The sequence below is a fragment of the Cetorhinus maximus genome, chromosome 4 (genome assembly GCF_964194155.1).
Source record: "Cetorhinus maximus chromosome 4, sCetMax3.hap1.1, whole genome shotgun sequence".
In the NCBI taxonomy this organism is placed as follows: Eukaryota; Metazoa; Chordata; class Chondrichthyes; order Lamniformes; family Cetorhinidae; genus Cetorhinus; species Cetorhinus maximus.
Window position 1 is genome coordinate 174,235,739 of NC_135882.1, and position 17,761 is coordinate 174,253,499.

General features: G+C 44.7%; 1 protein-coding gene across 5 annotated transcripts in view; it reads left to right on the forward strand.

The window, feature by feature from the left end:
- Nucleotides 1–17,761, forward strand: part of ss18 (SS18 subunit of BAF chromatin remodeling complex) — a 107,839-nt gene that overhangs the window by 16,492 nt on the left and 73,586 nt on the right. For all 5 annotated transcript variants that reach the window (XM_078541159.1, XM_078541161.1, XM_078541162.1 and 2 more), the window contains exon 3: nt 15,363–15,447. In XM_078541159.1, the coding sequence (XP_078397285.1) occupies nt 15,363–15,447 (85 nt within the window). The remainder of the gene's footprint in view (nt 1–15,362; nt 15,448–17,761) is intronic.

Here is a 17,761-nt window from a genome sequence, read left to right on the forward strand (position 1 = left end):
TGTGTGTGTGGAGTCTTCATGTGAACTGGAGGATATTACAGACCAGCCTCTTTTTTAACAGGGAACAGAGATGTAAACCGTGGGTACAGGGCAAACAAATGATCAGCATTTCTACAGGAGAAACGGCCATGAATTAATTAATATTAAGAAAACGCCAAAAAGACAGCAGGTGCTGGAAATCTGAAGCAAAACCAAAAAAGGGAGACTGAAACTACAGTCAGTTGGCTGTGACTCAGTGGGTAGCACTCTCGCCTCTGAACCAAAAGGTCGTGGGTTCAAGTTCCACTCCAGAGCCCTGTGCATGAAAATCTAGGTTCACACACCCAGTGCTAGTACTGAGGGAGTGCCGCACTGTCGGAGGTATCATTTCTCAGATGAGACATTGATTGAGTTGCCAACTGTGATTAAATGTATTCTTGAAGGTTTCGTCACATGACTTGCCACCACATTCTTGCTATTGGTTGCATCCATCCTTGGGACGCACTGTCTTCCCACACCAATTGGAAATTGGAAAGCCAAAAGACTTATTACCCAATTGGATGATGCTTAACTTTTTTTTTTATTCGTTCATTGGGTGTGGGCATCGCTGGCTAGGCCAGCATTTATTGCCCATCCCTAATTGCCCTTGTTCAGAGGGCATTTAAAAGTCAACCACATTGCTGTGGGCCTGGAGTCAGACCAGGTAAGGGACAACAGGTTTCCTTCCCTAAAGGACAATAGTGAACCAGATGGGTTTTTACAACCATCGACAATGCTTTCATGGCTATCATTAGACTTGTAATTCTAGATTTTTAATTCAAATTTCACCATCTGTTGTGGCAGGATTCGAACCCGGGTTCCCCAGAGCATTATCCTGGGCCTCTGAATTACTAGTCCAGCGACAATACCACTACGCCACCGCCTCCCACCCTATCAGCCACATAGCACCCCCATCCCCCACCCCTCCCCATTTTCAATATTTTTATATCTGGTAAAGAGAAATGTTCAAAGAGTTTTTTTAAAAAAAAAAACTTTTTAATATTTCGATGCTTTTTCTCCGGGGTTGCACACAGCAATGTCCTGGAGATTGGTCTTCAATTCCTGGAGACTGCAGGCCAATCCTGGAGGGCTGGCAACCCAAGAAAGTAAAACAAGGGCCTGTCAGTTCTTTTAGGTGAAGGTAAAAAGATTCTCTAGCACTGTTCTCCGTATCCCAAATCTGGATTTATCTTCCAACCGACATCATTAAAAAACAGATTATCTGGTCGTTATCTCATTTGCTGTTTGTGAGAGCTTGCTGTGTGCAAATTGGCTGCTGTTTCCCCATCACAGTGCTGCACTTCAAAAAGTACTTTGTTGGCTCTAAACGCTTTGGGATGACCTGAGGCCATGAAAGGCGCTATAGAAATGCAAGTCTTTCTTTCTCTTAATATAGTCAGCAAGGAATTCAGGTGAAGCTTCATTACCCAGAGAGTGGTGAGAAGATGGAACTCGTCACCACAGGGAGCGGTGATGGCCAATAGTATAGATGCATTTAAGAAAAAAAACTAGTTAAACGCAAGGGGGACAACGGAATAGAATGCTACGTTGATGGGTGGAGATGAATGGGTGGTGGGGAAGGCTCTTGTAGGGCATAAACATCAGCGCAGACTAAAAACAGAAAGTGCTAGAAAAACTCAGCAGGGCTGGCTGCATCTGTGGCGAGAGAAACAGAGTTAGTGTTTCGAGTCCAATATGACTCTTCAGAACTGAATAAGAATCACACTTGACTCGGTAGTAGATTTATAGATAGGATGTTTCCCCCCTGGCTGGTGAATCTCGAACCAGAGGAGACAGTTTCACTCACTCTCCTTATTTCAGATTTCCAGCATCCGCTTTAATTTTACCAGCATAGACTAGTTGGGCCGAGTGGCTTGCTTCTGTGCTTTAAACACCGTTGTAAACAGACAAAACTGGACAGACGCGAGCCAGTCAGGCAGCACCTGTGGAGAATAGGAAAAGTTAACGCTCTGGTTTTGGATCTCTTCTGCACAGAACTGGTTTGATTCTCCCGAGTTGAATCGTGTCCCTTGAAAACTTTGGAAGCAAGTGACCTCTGTTGCGGAGTGCGACAGTCTGGTCTGTTTAGAATAACGACAGGAGTGGATTCTCTGGAATTCTCTTATCTGGAGACATGAGTTCATTCTGGGTTACGTTGCAGCTCTCCTGTTGTAAGCTAAGTCTGCGTTAGGGCGAGTGAGGCTGCATTTTTTTTTTTGAGAGTTTTACTCGGTACCCTGGACAACCTCTCTGTTTCAAAAACTTTCAACACAGCACGGACGTTGGCGCTGCCAATTCTCCATTATTGCCCTGGAGTCTCCGGAACTGACGACTATTTTCCAGGGCACTGCTGTGAGCAAGCTGGAGAAAAGTCTCATTTTTAAGATTCGTTTTAACCTGTTGTCTCCATGTTTCGAGCTTTGTGCAAATCGGTAACTGGTGTGTCAGTCTATTTAGAGTGCAGGCCTGCAGCAAAGGCTGTGGCTAATTGATGCCAAGTCCTTTTTATTGTTATTCAGCTTCTCATTAACCTGCTTTTTGGTTGGCAAGCTGATTTACTAAAGGTGTTTTAATATCATCATCCTTTAGTCGTTTGGTAGTAGAGAACTTGAGTATTGTTGGAAAAAAAAGAGACACGCTGTTGAATCTTTTCATCTTGCGCTAATCAGGTCAGATACAAGAATGCCAAATTTCCGAGGGACCAGCGATTTATACTGCAGCCCATGCTTGCAAAACCCGGAGCATAATGTCTAACTTTAGATGTGATTCTACGATTGGACAGCACTTGCTGAACGATCATGTGTGCGCTAAGAATTACGCTCACAACCAATTTAAGATTATCAGTTGGGCTCGTCATGTGGCTCACCTATGCTTGGCTAGAAGCTACACATATTCACACACAGGGGTGTGTCCTCTGCAGGCAAAAGGAACTTGACCAGGCGTTGTGCCTTTTTAAAAAAAAATAAACAAAAGCTTGGGGGGAACAACTGTTTCCCGGGTGTATTCTCCATGGCAAAGCCCCAGTCGATCAGAGGTTGGCAGGTCGGCTCTGATTTCATTATATACGTTGTTGTGGCATCAGGTTAGTCACAGACCTCACTGCTGATGTACGTGACTAGACAAATGCCAACGTATCCAGTACAAGGAGCCCAGCCTGGGAAACCATCCGATGTGCAGTACAGGTCACACACCTCAAAGCTTATAAAAATACAGCATGCAAACTTGTTACTACCCAGAAACTGGCCCTTTGTCCAAGCTGCCCCATGCCAGTGTTTATGTTCCACATGTGCCTCCTCCCACCCTTCCTGCATTTTAAACCCCATCAGCACATCTTTCTATTCCTTTCTCTCCGTTATCCAGCTTCCCCTTAAATACGTTCTATGTTATTCACCTCAGCCGCCCCGTGCGTGTTTCACAATCTCGCGTTGCCTGGGTGAAGGTGTTTCTCCTGAATTCCTTATCGGATCGCACTTAAGGCCGCTAGTTCAGGTCTTGCCCATGAGTCGAAAAGCCTTCACTGCACCTACCCCGCCAAACGCTTTCATGATTTAAAACCTTCTATTGGGTCAGCCCTCAGCCTTTTTCTTTTCAAGAGAAAAGAGCCCCCCCAGCCTTTCTCTCCTGGATGGCCTGACCTCTCAGTCCTGGTATGGTTCTGGTGAATCTTTTTTGCTCCTTCTCCAGTGCCTCGGTATCTTTTCCATAAAAATGGGGGGGGGGGGTGGTTAGCGCTGCTCACAGGACGGTCTGTGTAGTTTCCCTCTACTCACTGTTTCCAGTGGCCGGAGGGTCAATAACCAGGAGGCACAGAGATAAGGTGACTGGCAGGAGAACCAAAAAAGCAGCCCAAGGAAAATCTTCTCTTGTGCAATGAGTGGTTAGGATTCGGAATGAGCTGCCGGATAGGGTGTTGGATACAGTCACAGTAATAGCTTTTAAAAGGGAATTGGATAAATAACTTGAGGAGGAAAAATCTATTTTTAAAAAAATTCTTTCACGAGACGTGGGCATTGCTGGCTAGGCCAGGGTTTTTATTGCCCATACCTAACTGCCCATGAGAAGGTGCAGGGCCGTGGGGAAAGAACATGACACTGAGACTAACTGAGAGGTTGAGGAGACTGGGCCTGTATTCTCTGGAGTTTAGAAGAATGAGAGACGATCTCATTGAAACTTGTGTGTCGGAGGTGGTTCAGAGGAGGTTTACTAGACTGATACCTGGAATGGGCGAGTTGTCTTATGAGGAAAGGTTGGACAGACTGGGCTTGTTTCCACTGGAGTTTAGGAGAGTGAGGGGTGATTTTTTTTTTGAAGTATGTAAGATCCTGAGCGGTCTTGACAAGATGGACATTTAAAGGATGCTTTCCTCTTGTGGGTGAGCCCAGAACTAGGGGGGGACACTGTTTTAAAATTAGGGGGCGCCCTTTGAGGACAGAGATGAGGAGAAATTTTTTCTCTCAGAGGGTTGTGCGACTTTGGAACTCTCTGCCTCAGAAGGTGGTGGAGGCGGGGTCACTGAATATTTTTAATGCAGAGGTAGATAGATTCTTGTTAGGCAAAGGAATCAAAGGCTATCGGGGTTAGATGGGAATGTGGAATTTGAAACACAAGAAGCTTAGTCATGATCTTATTGAATGGGGGGAGCAGGCTCGAGGGGCCGAATGGCCTCCTCCTATTTCTTATGCTCTTATCGACAAAGTTCTTATAGGGCTCGACAGGGTAGATGCAGGAAGGATCTTTCCCCTGGCTGGTGGAGGGGGTCTAGAACCAGGGGACACAGTCTCATAGTAAGGGGCTAGGCTGTTTAGGACTGAGATGAGGAGGAATTTCTTCACTCAAGAGGGTGGTGAATCTGTGGAATTCTCTATCCCAGAGGGCCGTGGAGGCTCACTCAATGAGTATGTTCAAGGCAGAGATCGATAGATTTCTACATATTAAAAACATCAAGGGATACGGGGTAGTGCAGGAAAATGACATTGAGGTAGCAAATCAGTCATGACTGACTTTAATGGTGCAGCGGACTCGAGGGGCCGAATGGCCTACTCCTGCCCCTATGTTCCGAACTGGATTGCTCTTTGAAAAGAGCTGGTGCAGACGCGATGGATAAAATTGCCTCCTCCTGTGCTGCACTCTTCTATGATTCTGTAAATGTGGGCTAATCATGGTTCAATACAAGTTCAACATTGGTCTGCTTCTAGAAATTACTGTTTGCTTATAACTGCGGGGGCCTGTCGAGTGACTCATCGTGCTGTCTCTTCCTTGCCTTAATCTTTCCCGGGAAGCTCAGAACTGTGGTTCTTGAGAGAAGGAGAGAGCAGAGAGGGCAATAACCAAGGACCTTACATTTAAAGTACTTGTGGAAGCATTATAGAGGAGTTTGGGAGAATTGTTTTCACCCAGTGGGCGGTGGGGATCTGGAACTCTCTGCCTGAAATGGTGGTAGAGGCAGAAATCCTCATTGCATTAAAAATGCACTCTCATATGCCTCTGTGGTGCCAAAACCTACGGAGCTATAGACCAAGAACTGGAACTGAACACTATCTACATTCTGCCTTAACAGCACATTCACATGAAAAACACAATCACACAAATTAAAAACAATTATTGTCTCTTTTGCACATTTTTAACATTTCAGGTGAGGGTTTGGCTGGATAGCTCTTTTTTTGGCCAGCAAAGACAAGATGGGCCGAATGGCCACCTCCTGTGTTGTAATGTTTCAATATGATATTCCTTGCGCCCCTCAGTTGCCAGCCTCTTCAACCGCAAGGGTTTCAAGATCCGGTCTCGCCACTAATTCCCTCCTCCTTAAGTTTCAATGGTTTGCAACTTAAGAACAGAAGCAATAGGAGCAGGAATAGACCACATGGCCTGTCGAGTCTGCTCCGCCGGTCAGTCCGATCATGGCTGACCTTGGGCTTCAACTCCATTTTCCTGCCTGCTCCCCATATCCCTGAATTCCCTGAGAAACCAAAAAATCTGCCTATCCCAGCCTTAAATGTATTCAATGATGGAGCATCCACAACCCTCTGGGGTGGCGAATTCCAAAGATTCACAATCCTCTGAGTGAAGAAATTACTCCTCATCTCAATCGTAAATGATGCCGAGACTGTACCCACACCCCCCACCCCCCGTGTTTTCGATTTCCTAACCAACAGAAACAATCTCTTAGCGTCCACTCTATCGAGCCCCTTCAGAATCTTATATGTTTCAATGAGATCACCTCTCATTATTCTAAACTCCAGAGAATATAGACCCAATTTACTCAGCCTCTCATCATAGGACAACCCCCTCCTTGCAGGACTCAAACTAGTGAACCTTCACTGTTCCACCTCCAATGCAAGTATATCCTTCCTTAAATATGGATACCAAACTGCACACAGTATTCCAGGTCTGGTCTTGCAAAAACCCTGTACAACTGTTGCAAGGCGACTTTATTCCTGTACTCCAACCCTCTTGCAATAAAGGCCAACATGCCGTTTGCCTTCCTAATTGCTTGCTGCACCTGCCTGCTAAGTTCCTGAGCTCCTTGTACAAGCGCACCCAAGTCTCCTTGAACATCAACACTTACAAGTTTCTCACCTCTTAAAAATATTCTGTTTCTTTTTATTCTTATGATGGAAGTGAATAACTTCACACTTCCCTATATTATAAGCTATCATCCATTTTTCCCACTCACCTAACCTGTCTATACCTCTTTGCGGCCTCTCTGTGTCCTTCCCACCTAATTTGATATCATCAGCACACTTGGATGAAGAGACAGAGTGATGTATCTAAGTCATTAATACAGATAGTAAATTGCTAAGTCCCCAGCACTGATCCCTGCAACTCCCCCACAATTCACTGCTTGCCAACTTGGAAAAAACCCCATTTATGCCCACTCTGTTTTATATCAATAACCAACCCTCTATCCGTGCTAATATATTACCCCCAACTCCATGAGCCCATATTTTGCCTATTAACCTTTTGTGTGGCACCTTATCGAATGCCTTTGGGAAATCAAGGTATATTACATCTACTGGCTCCCCTTTATCTACCCTACTAGTTACTTCTTCAACAAAATCTTAATAAATTTATCAAACAGGATTTCTCTTGAGTAAACTCGTCGGCTTCTTCTAATCATCCTGTGCTTCTCTAAGTGCATATCAGAAACGTCAGCAGAGTGGTTGCTGTACTAGGAACCTAGAGGCTCACGTTAATGATATTGAAACGCAAGTTCTAATCCAGCTACAGCAGCTGGGGTGTTAAATTCAGTTCATTAAATAAACCTGGGATCAAAAGCTAGTTTTGGTAATGGTGAATGTGAAACTATCAGATTGTTGTAAAAACTAATATCAAATTTGAGGGAAAAATATAGTTCGCTAATATCAGACGGAAATCTGCTGCCCTTACCTGGTCTGGCCTACATGTGACTTCAAACCCACAGTAATGTGGTTGACTCTCAACTGCGCTCTGAAATGGCCCAGCAAGCCATTCAGTTCAGGTTGAGCAATAGATGCTGTCCTTACTAGCAAAACCATGACCGATGAATGAAAAGCTGTGACCTGATTGGTTGGTAGGAAATCTGCACCAAATTTGAAAAAAAAAACACTGCAAGCTAATTAATAAATTAATTATCTAAGTCGAGATGGCTGGGCAGGTGATGTGGGATCTGGCAGATCCCATTGTGAGCCGTAGTGACCACATCTGCAGCAAGTGTTGGTTGCTGGAGGAACTCCGGCTCAGAATTGATGAGCTGGAGTCCGAGCTCTGGATGCTGCGGCACATCCGGGAGGGGGAGAGTTACCTGGACGCTTTGTTTCAGGAGGCAGTCACACCCGGTAGATTAAGTACCTCAAGTTCGGTCAGTGGTCAGGGTCGGCCGGGTGTGACTGCAAGTGAGGCAGGTAGAAGGATCCTGTGTTCAGGAACAGAGGAGCCTCAGCTCTTGACCTTGTCCAACAGGTACGAGGTACTTGCTCCCTGTGTGGATGAGGAAGAGGGCTGTAGGGAGGATGAGCCAGCTGACCACGGCACCGTAGCACAGGAGGCCATTCAAGAGGGGGGAGCAAAAAGACAAGTGGTAGTTGTAGGGGATTCTATAATTAGGGGAATTGATAGCATCCTTTGTAAGCAGGATCGAGAGTCCCACATGGTATGTTGCCTGCCCAGTGCCAGGGTGAGGGACATCTCTGACCGGCTTGAAAGGATATTGGAGAGGGAGGGGGAGGATTCAGTTGTTGTGGTCCACGTCGGGACAAATAACATAGGTAAGACTAGGAAAGAGGACCTGTTTGGGGATTATCAGGAACTAGGAACTAAATTAAAGAACAGGTCCTCAAGGGTTATAATCTCCGGATTAGTACCCGAGCCACGTGCAAATTGGCATAGGGACGCGAGAATAAGGGAAGTACACACATGGCTAAAGGAGTGGTGCGGGAAAGAGGGGTTCCATTTCGTGGGGCACTGGCATCAGTATTGGAACAGGAGGGATCTGTACCGTTGGGACGGTCTCCACCTGAACCGACCTGGGACCAATGTTCTAGCGAAAAGGGTAAATAGGGTGGTCAACAGGACTTTAAACAAGAAAGTGGGGGGGGAGGGAAGGGTAAAACTCCAAGAAGTATGACTAATGGGAAACAAAGCAGCAGGTTAGCGTGTGGGGGGATTCAACTTCATGGAAAATTATGAAAAAACTGAAAAGAAAGGAGAGCCCAGGAGAGGCTATTAAAGTCTCCAGAACACAAAATAGGACAGAGTGTTTGGAAAGGGCTAGGAATCTAACTTCAAGCACATCAGATAAAGGGACGACAATGAGAAAGGGGACGGGAAATACAGGACTGAAGGTGTTGTATCTGAATGCACGCAGTATACGAAATAAGGTAAATGAGCTTGTGGCGCAGATTGAAATTGGCAGGTATGATGTGGTGGGCATCACGGAGACATGGCTGCAAGGGGATCAGGACTGGGAGCTAAATATCCAAGGATATACATCCTATCGAAAAGATAGGCAGGTTGGCAGAGAGGTTGGGGTTGCTTTGTTAGTAAGAAATGAAATTAAATTGATAGCAAGAAATGACGTAGGGTCAGATGATGTAGAATCTGTGTGGGTAGAGTTGAGGAACTGCATAGATAAAAAAACCATAATGGGAGTTATGTACAGGCCTCCAAACAGTAGTCAGGATGTGGGGCATAAGATACACCAGGAGATTGAAAAGGCGTGTAAGAAAGGCAAGGTTACAGTGATCATGGGGGATCTCAATATGCAGGTAGACTGGGAAAATCAGGTTGGTAGTGGATCCCAAGAAAAGGAATTTGTGGAATGTCTACGAGATGGCTTTTTGGAGCAGCATGCGGTGGAGCCCACTAGGGAACAGGCAATTCTAGATTTAGTGATGTGAAATGATGCAGATTTGATAAGGGAGCTTAAGGTGAAGGAACCCTTAGGAGGAAGTGACCATAATATGATAGAATTTACCCTGCAATTTGAGAGGAAAAAGCTGGAATCAGATGTAACAGTATTACAGTTGAATAAAGGCAACTACAGAGGCATGAGGGAGGAGCTGGCCAGAATTGACTGGGAGATGAGCCTAGCAGGAATGACAGTGGAATAGCAGTGGCAGGAGTTTCTGGGAGTAATTTGGGGGAGACAGCAAAAATTCATCCCTAGGAAGAAGAAGCATACTGAAGGGAGGATGAGGCAACCATGGCTGACAAGGGAAGTCAGGGACAGCATAGAAGCTAAAGAGAAAGCATACAATGCGGCGAAGAGCAGTGGGAAACCAGGGGATTGGGAAGCCTACAAAGACCAACAGAGGACAACTAAAAAAGAAATAAGGAGGGAGAAGATTAAATATGAGGGTAAACTAGCCAGTAATATAAAAGAAGATTTCAAGAGTTTTTTTGGATATATAAAGGGTAAGAGAGAGGCAAATGTGGGCATTGGGCCACTGGAAAATGACGCTGGAGAAGTAGTAGTGGGGAACAAAGAATTGGCGGAGGAACTGAATAGGTACTTTGCGTCAGTCTTCACGGTGGAAGACACGAGTAACATCCCCAAAGTTCAAGAGAGTCGGGGGGGGTGCAGAGGTGAGTATGGTGGCCATTACCAAGGAGAAGGTGCTAGGAAAACTGAAAGGTCTGAAAGTGGATAAATCACCTGGACCAGATGGATTACATCCCAGAGTTCTGAAGGAGATAGCTGAAGAGATAGTGGAGGCATTAGTGATGATCTTTCAGGTATCACTCAAGTCAGGGAGGGTTCCAGAGGACTGGAAAATCGCTAATGTAACCCCCCTGTTTAAGAAGGGAGTGAGGCAAAAGACGGGAAATTACAGGCCGATTAGCCTGACCTCGGTTGTTGGTAAGATTTTAGAGTCCATTATTAAGGATGACATTTCAGAATACTTGGAAGTGCATGGTAAAATCGGACAGAGTCAGCATGGTTTCATCAGGGGGAGGTCATGCCTGACAAATCTGTTAGAATTCTTTGAGGAGGTAATGAGTAGGTTAGACAAAGGAGAGCCAATGGATGTTATCTACTTGGACTTCCAGAAGGCCTTTGACAAGGTGCCGCACAGGAGGCTGCTCAGTAAGATAAGAGCCCATGGTGTTAGAGGCAAGATACTAGCATGGATAGAAGATTGGCTGTCTGGCAGGAGGCAGAGAGTGGGGATAAGGGGGTCCTTCTCAGGATGGCGGCCGGTGACTAGTGGAGTTCCTCAGGGGTCAGTGTTGGGACCACAACTTTTCACTTTATATATTAATGATCTAGATGAAGGAACTGAGGGCATCCTGGCTAAGTTTGCAGATGATACAAAGATAGGTGGAGGGACAGGTAGTATTGAGGAGGCGGGGAGGCTGCAGAAGGATTTGAACAGGTTAGGAGAATGGGCAAAGAAGTGGCAGATGGAATACAACATGGGGAAGTGTGAGGTCATGCACTTTGGTAGGAAGAATAGAGGCATAGACTATTTTCTAAATGGGGAGAGAATTCAGAAGTCTGGAGTGCAAAGGGACTTGGGAGTCCTAGTCCAGGATTCTCTTAAGGTTAACTTGCAGGTTGAGTCAGTAGTTAGGAAGGCAAACACAATGTTGGCATTTATTTCGAGAGGACTAGAATATAAAAGCAGGGATGTGCTGCTGAGGCTTTATAAGGCTCTGGTCAGACCACATTTAGAATATTGTGAGCAATTTTGGGCCCCGTATCTCAGGAAGGATGTGCTGGCCCTGGAGAGGGTCCAGAGGAGGTTCACGAGAACTGTCCCAGGAATGAAAGGCTTAACATATGAGGAACGTTTGAGGACTCTGGGTCTATACTCGATGGAGTTTAGAAGGATGAGGGGGGATCTGATTGAAACTTACAGAATACTGAAAGGCCTGGATAGAGTGGACGTGGGGAAGATGTTTCCATTAGTAGGAGAGACTAGGACCAGAGGGCACAGCCTCAGAGTACAGGGAAGACCTTTTAGAACAGAGATGAGGAGAAACTTCTTTAGCCAGAGAGTGGTGAATCTATGGAATTCATTGCCACAGAAGGCTGTGGAGGCCAGGTCATTGAGTGTATTTAAGACCGAGATAGTTAGGTTCTTGATTGGTAAGGGGATCAAAGGTTATGGGGAGAAGGCGGGAGAATGGGGTTGAGAAACTTATCAGCCATGATTGAATGGCGGAGCAGACTCGATGGGCCGAATGGCCTAATTTCTGCTCCTATGTCTTTTATAAATAAAAAGCTGGGAGACTGACCAGGAGAGCGTTTTAAAGATATTGTTATCGAATTTGTCTTTCATCCCACCTCTACATTTTTGTACGTGCTGTATTTTGTAGATTAAATATTTCACTTTGGTGTATTTGGAAAGTTCCCAGTGTGTGTTCTAGCAGAATGCTGCTGCACATTCTCAAACACATTACCATTTTTCTCTTAGATCAAAGCAAAATACTGCGGGTGCTGGAAACCTGAACAGAAAATGCAGGAAAATCTCAGCAGGCCTGACAACATCTGTGGAGAGAGAAGCAGAGTTTCTCTCAGAGCCCCTCTGAAGAAGGGTCATTGGGGCTCGAAACGTTAACTCTGTCTTCCTCTCCACAGACACTGTCAGACCTGCTGAGTTTTTTCCAGCAATTTTCTGTTTTCATCACCATCTTTCTCTTTTTCTTTGCATTTGAAGTTTTTTTTAAATTTCACTTATTATTCAAGTTCCGTTTTGCAACCTTCTTGATTCGACCTTTGACCTTGTAGTACCTTAATATTAAAAATGTGCACAAAGAGCTGGTAATTGTTTATTAATTTGTGTGCGACCATGCGGTGGTATGAACACAGAGTGTAGGTGTTCACTTCTGACTCCTCTTTGTAGTTCAGGGGTCCACATTTTAAGGTAACAAAGCCAAATTTTGATTTTTGACTATGTGGGATTCCCAAAGGTTGGAGAGACCATTGTGCGAATCGGCCTGGAAATGGAGACACTTGCCTAAAAGGACTGCTGTTTTATTGTGACTTGAATAAAGTAAGGTTATGTTTTCATCATATCCAGTCCATAGCACAGAAACGGGGCCATTTGGCCCATTAGGTCCAATCTAGTGTTTATGCTCCACACGAGCATCCTCGTCTAACCCCATGACCGCCCCATTCTATTCCTTTCTCCCTCATGTGTCCATCTGGCTTCCTCCTTAAAATGCATCTGCACTGTTCACTTCAACCGCTCCCTGCAGATGTGAGTTCCACCTTCTCGCCATTGTGAGTAAAGCAGTTTCACCTGAATTCCTTTTATTGGGTTTGTTAGTCACTATTATATTTATGTCATCTAGTTTTAAACTCCACATTATGTAGAAGTTTTTGAATTGTGTTCTTAAAAGAAAAAAGGCCTTTATCAAGGCATAATTACTCACCACCCACTCCACTGCTGATCTCTGGAAGATTTGAACAAGTTCTCTTTGTCACTAAACAGACGAGAAACTGATGAAGAAATTCAGCACACGTTAAAGAGAAATGTAATTGTGCTGCCATATCTTCCAATTGCTCATCTGATACTGAATGCCCACCATTTCAGAGACAATGTGTAACTTTGTTCCCTCAATGTTCCATCATGCGATGTGTACAAAACACATTCTCTGTACCTTTTTATATAATGTCCTTTTTTTTTTAAAAGAGTGAAACTCTGCACTGCCATATCCAACAAGGAGACAGTGGCCTGGAATTTGGGGTTAAGCAGTGAAGCAAAGGTATTCAGCACAGACCTTGAATAAAGTCATGCTGAGAGATCTAGCCATCTCTGTGTGGCAAGGACTTTATCCCTCTCCTCCATGCAGCGGATCTGAGTGTTCTTCAATAGGGATTCCCAGCAGTGAGCTGTCCAAGCAGCCAATCACATTAAAGAATTCTCACACAGCCAATCAGATAATGAAATGCATGGATTAAACCCAATCGCATTTTAACATTTTTACAGAGCATAATGGAGGTTAGGAGAGATAAATTGGGTGATGGTAGAAATATCATGAAGTAACTTTAAAAATTATTTTTAATTATTTGAAGAAAACTATTTGAAAAGGAGAAATTTGCAGGGCTATGGGGAAAAGGCAGGGGAGAGTAGCACTAGGTGCATTACACTTGCACAGAGCTGGCACAGATGGGATGGGCTGAATGGCCTCTTTCTGTGCAGTAAACCTTCTATGATAATGACCACGAGCACTGACAGTTCACCACCCAAATCATTAGCCCAAGCCTGTCTCCGTAAATGATAAGAAGTTGTACCCCTGTAAAACCATTTCCAACCTCCAAAGCAGCAACTATTTTTAAAGGAACTGGGATGTTTGAGTTAAAGACTGATATTAGGGAATTCTAAATTTAAATGTATCAGTATACTTTTAAAATAGTTCTATCATTGATCTACAGGGTAGAAATGTGAGTGGCCATAATGTGTAGGCAATAGAGCTAGGGTTGTTCTCCTTGGATCCAAAAGATTAAGGAGAGAATTTAATAGACATTTTCAAATTCCATTGGGTTTTAGTGATATAAATAAGGAAAAGCAGGAGGGTCAGTTACTAGAACTTGCAGATTAGGACTGGAAAATTGCAGCGATGAGGAAAGATTGGAGAGGCTGGGGCTGTTCACCTTGGAACAGAGGAGGCTGAGGGGAGATTTGATTGAGATGTACAAAACTGGATAGAGTGGATGGGAAAGACCTATTTACTTTAGCAGAGAGATTAGTGACTAGGGGGGCATGGATTTGAAGTGATTGGAAGAAGGATTAAAGAGGGGAGATGAGAAAAAACCTCTTCACCCAGAAGGTTGAGAGTCTGGAACTCTCTGACTGAAAGGGTAATAGAGGCAGAAACCCTCAACTCATTTAAGAAGTGTCTGGATGTGTACCTCAAATGCTGGAACCTGCAGGGCTATGGACCAAATGCTGGAAAGTGGGATTAGGCTGTGTGGCTCATTTCTGGACCGGTGCAGACACGATGGGCCGAGTGGCCTCTTCCCGCGCTGTAAACTTTCAATGATTAGATTGACAAGAGAACCAAAGAGGAAAATGAAGATTATTTTTTTTTTTAACACCGCGAGTTGTTGTGATCTGGACCACTCCGGCCCAAAGGGCGGTGGAAGCAGATTCAATAGGAACTTTCAAAAGGGGGAATTGGATAAGTCGTCAAAAAGGGGGAAAAAATTGCAGGGCTTATAGGGTAAGAGCAGGGGGAGTGGGGCTAATTAGATGGCTCTTTTCAAAGAGCCAGCACGGGCACCATGGGCAGAATGGCCTCCTGTGCTGTATGCTGTATTATTCTGTGGTAATTCCTGGAAGGTGACCTAGGGAAGGTTTGGCTTTGATAACACTAAACGACGAAAGAATGAACTTGCATTTCTGTAGCACTTTACAGGCAACAAAATAATTTCACAGCGTAGTCACTGTTGTAATGAAGGGAGTGCAGCTATCAATTTGCACACAGCAAGCTCCCACAGGCAGCCATGTGATAATGGGCAGATCATCCTCTGCTTTTGGTGATGTTGATTGAGGGATAAACATTGGCTGCTCTTCGAGATAGTGGCCATGTTGCCCATTAAGCCCAACTTATATAGAAGGTGGACAGGGCCTCTGATTGAACGTCTCATCTGAAGGTCGTCATCTCTTAATTTTGTACCCCGGTCTCTGGAGTAGGACATGAGCCCACAGACCTTCTGACTCAGTGCTACCCACTGAGTCTGAAGATGACACCATGATTCAACAGGCTTGTTTACATTTGCATGAGTGTTAAGCAGACACTGGCATAAATTGAAGCCTTTAGAGCAAAGAAAATAAAACTAATTCTCTGACTGTGGTTAAAAGGCCGCTGGTGGAGTAATTAATCTCTTGATAAAATCGTTGTCTTTATTCTTCTAGGTACCAACAAATGCTTCATAGAAATTTGGTTTATCTGGCAACAATAGCAGATTCCAATCAGAATATGCAGTCACTCTTACCAGCCGTAAGTATCCTTTTTAAACATTTTTTTTTTAAAAAAACGACGTTTTCAAACGTGCGGAATCTCTGATATGCAGGTGATGAAACCCTTACAGAAGCGGGGATCAGCAGCAATATCAGTTTGGAGTTAATTATTTCTGTCGTATGTACATTCACAGCAAGTTTTTAATAAAAAAATGAAATCAATAAATTCAGAGCGAGGTTTAATGGAACTGGTTCCCCAAGTCACTGCACAGGAACACAAAAAAAATAGGAGCAGGAATAGACCATACGGCCTGTCGCGCCTGCTCCACCACTCGATACGATCGTGGCTGATCTTGGGCTCCATTTTCCCGCCCGCTCCCCATATCCCTTGATTCCCTGAGAGACCAAAAAATCTGTCTATCCCAGCCTTAAATGTATTCAACGATGGGGCATCCACAACCCTCTGGGGGAGAGAATTCCAAAGATTCACAATCCTCTGGGGTAGAGAATTCCAAAGATTCACAATCCTCTGGGGTAGAGAATTCCAAAGATTCACAACCCTCTGGGGTAGGGAATTCCAAAGATTCACAATCCTCTGAGTGAAGAAATTTCCCCTCATCTCAGTCCGAAGTGACCGGCCCCTTATCCTGAGACCGTGCCCCCCGTGTCCTAGATTCCCCAGCCAGCGGAAACGATCTCTTAGCATCCCACCCTGTCGAGGCCCCTTCAGAATCTTGTAGGTTTCAATGAGATCGCCTCTCACTCTTCTAAACTCCCGAGAATATCGGCCCTATTGACTCAGCCTCTCATCACAGGGCGACCCTCTTGTCCCAGGGACCAATCTAGTCAACAAATTGCGAGCAAGCAGAAGTAAATTTTGCAGATTGGGCGTACAATATATAACGGATAAATGAATTTCCACATAGGCAAGCGTGAGATGTTAGAGTGTGGTCAGAAAACCAAGGAAGCTTTATATTAGATACGAGCGTACGAATTGGAGCAGGAATATGCCACTTGGCCCCTCGAGCCTGCTCTGCTAATCAATAAGATCATGGCTTATGAAGAATCTATCTACCTCTGCCTTAAAAATATCCAAAGACTCTGCTTCCACCACCTTTTTGAGGAACAGAGTTCCAAAGACTCTCAGGCCTCTTGAGAGAAAAATTTTTTCCTCATCTCTGCCTTAAATGGGCGACCCCTTATTTTTAAACAGTGACCCCCCCCCCCCCCCCCCCCCCCCACCCCCCAACCACCACCTTGCAGGCCTAGATTCTCCCACAAGAAGAAACAACGTCTCCACATCCATTCACCCTGTCAAGTCCTGCCAGGAACTCCATAGGTTTCGATCAAGTTGCCTCTTATTTTTCGGAGTTTAGTCTAAGTGAGGCAGGGGAATAAGGGGTCTGGGGGGGAAACAAAGACACCATTCACTAAAAGCAGCAACACAGGTTAATAAGGCAGTGAAAACGTAAACTGAGTGCTCGGGGTTTGTTTCTAGAAGGATAGAATTGAAAAGGTAAACCTGTATTGAATCTTAGTTGGACCATACTGTGTACAGCTCTGCTGTTTAGTAAGGACGTATTGGCCATGGAGAGATTAAGTGCATCTATAATTTTCTATTCATTCATGGGATGTGGGCGGCACTGGCAAAATTTTGTGCCCACCCCTAATTGCCAACTCAAGGTTAACAAAACAGACGAGATCCTGGCCTTTTATAAATAGAGGGACAGAGGACAAAAACCAGGAAGTACTTTTAATCCTTTCTAAAACTCTAGTTCAGCCCCAGCTGGAGTATTGTGTTCGATTCTGAGCACCACACTTTAGGAAGGATGTGAAGTCGCTTTGGTCAGGGTACGGAAAAGATTTACTGGGATGGATCCAGGGCTGAGGGATTACTCGGAGTTGCGGAGTGGATAAGGTGGAGAAGCCAAGAAGGTCAAGGGATGATATGACAGGGGTGTTCAAAATGAAGAAGGGCTTAGACAGAGTAAGTGAAAAGAAATTGTTTCCAGTGGCTGAAGGGATAATATCCAGAGGGCCTAGATTTAAGGTGATAGTGAAAGAACCAGAGTGACATGAGGAAAACCGTTTTTACACAATGGGTGGTTAGGGCTTGCAATGCCCTGCCTGATGGATACAGATTCAATAGTAACTTTCAAAAGGAAATTGGATTAAATACTTGAAGAATAATTTCCTCTGGCTTGCCCTATGGAAGTCGGACCAGATTCGATGGGCCAAATGGCAGTCTGGGGCCCCAATATTCTATGAATCTATCATTTTGAAAAAAAGACTCTTACTTAAAATCTCCTCTCAGAGGCCTTCCCTACCGCAGTGGAAATGATCCCTGTATTGCG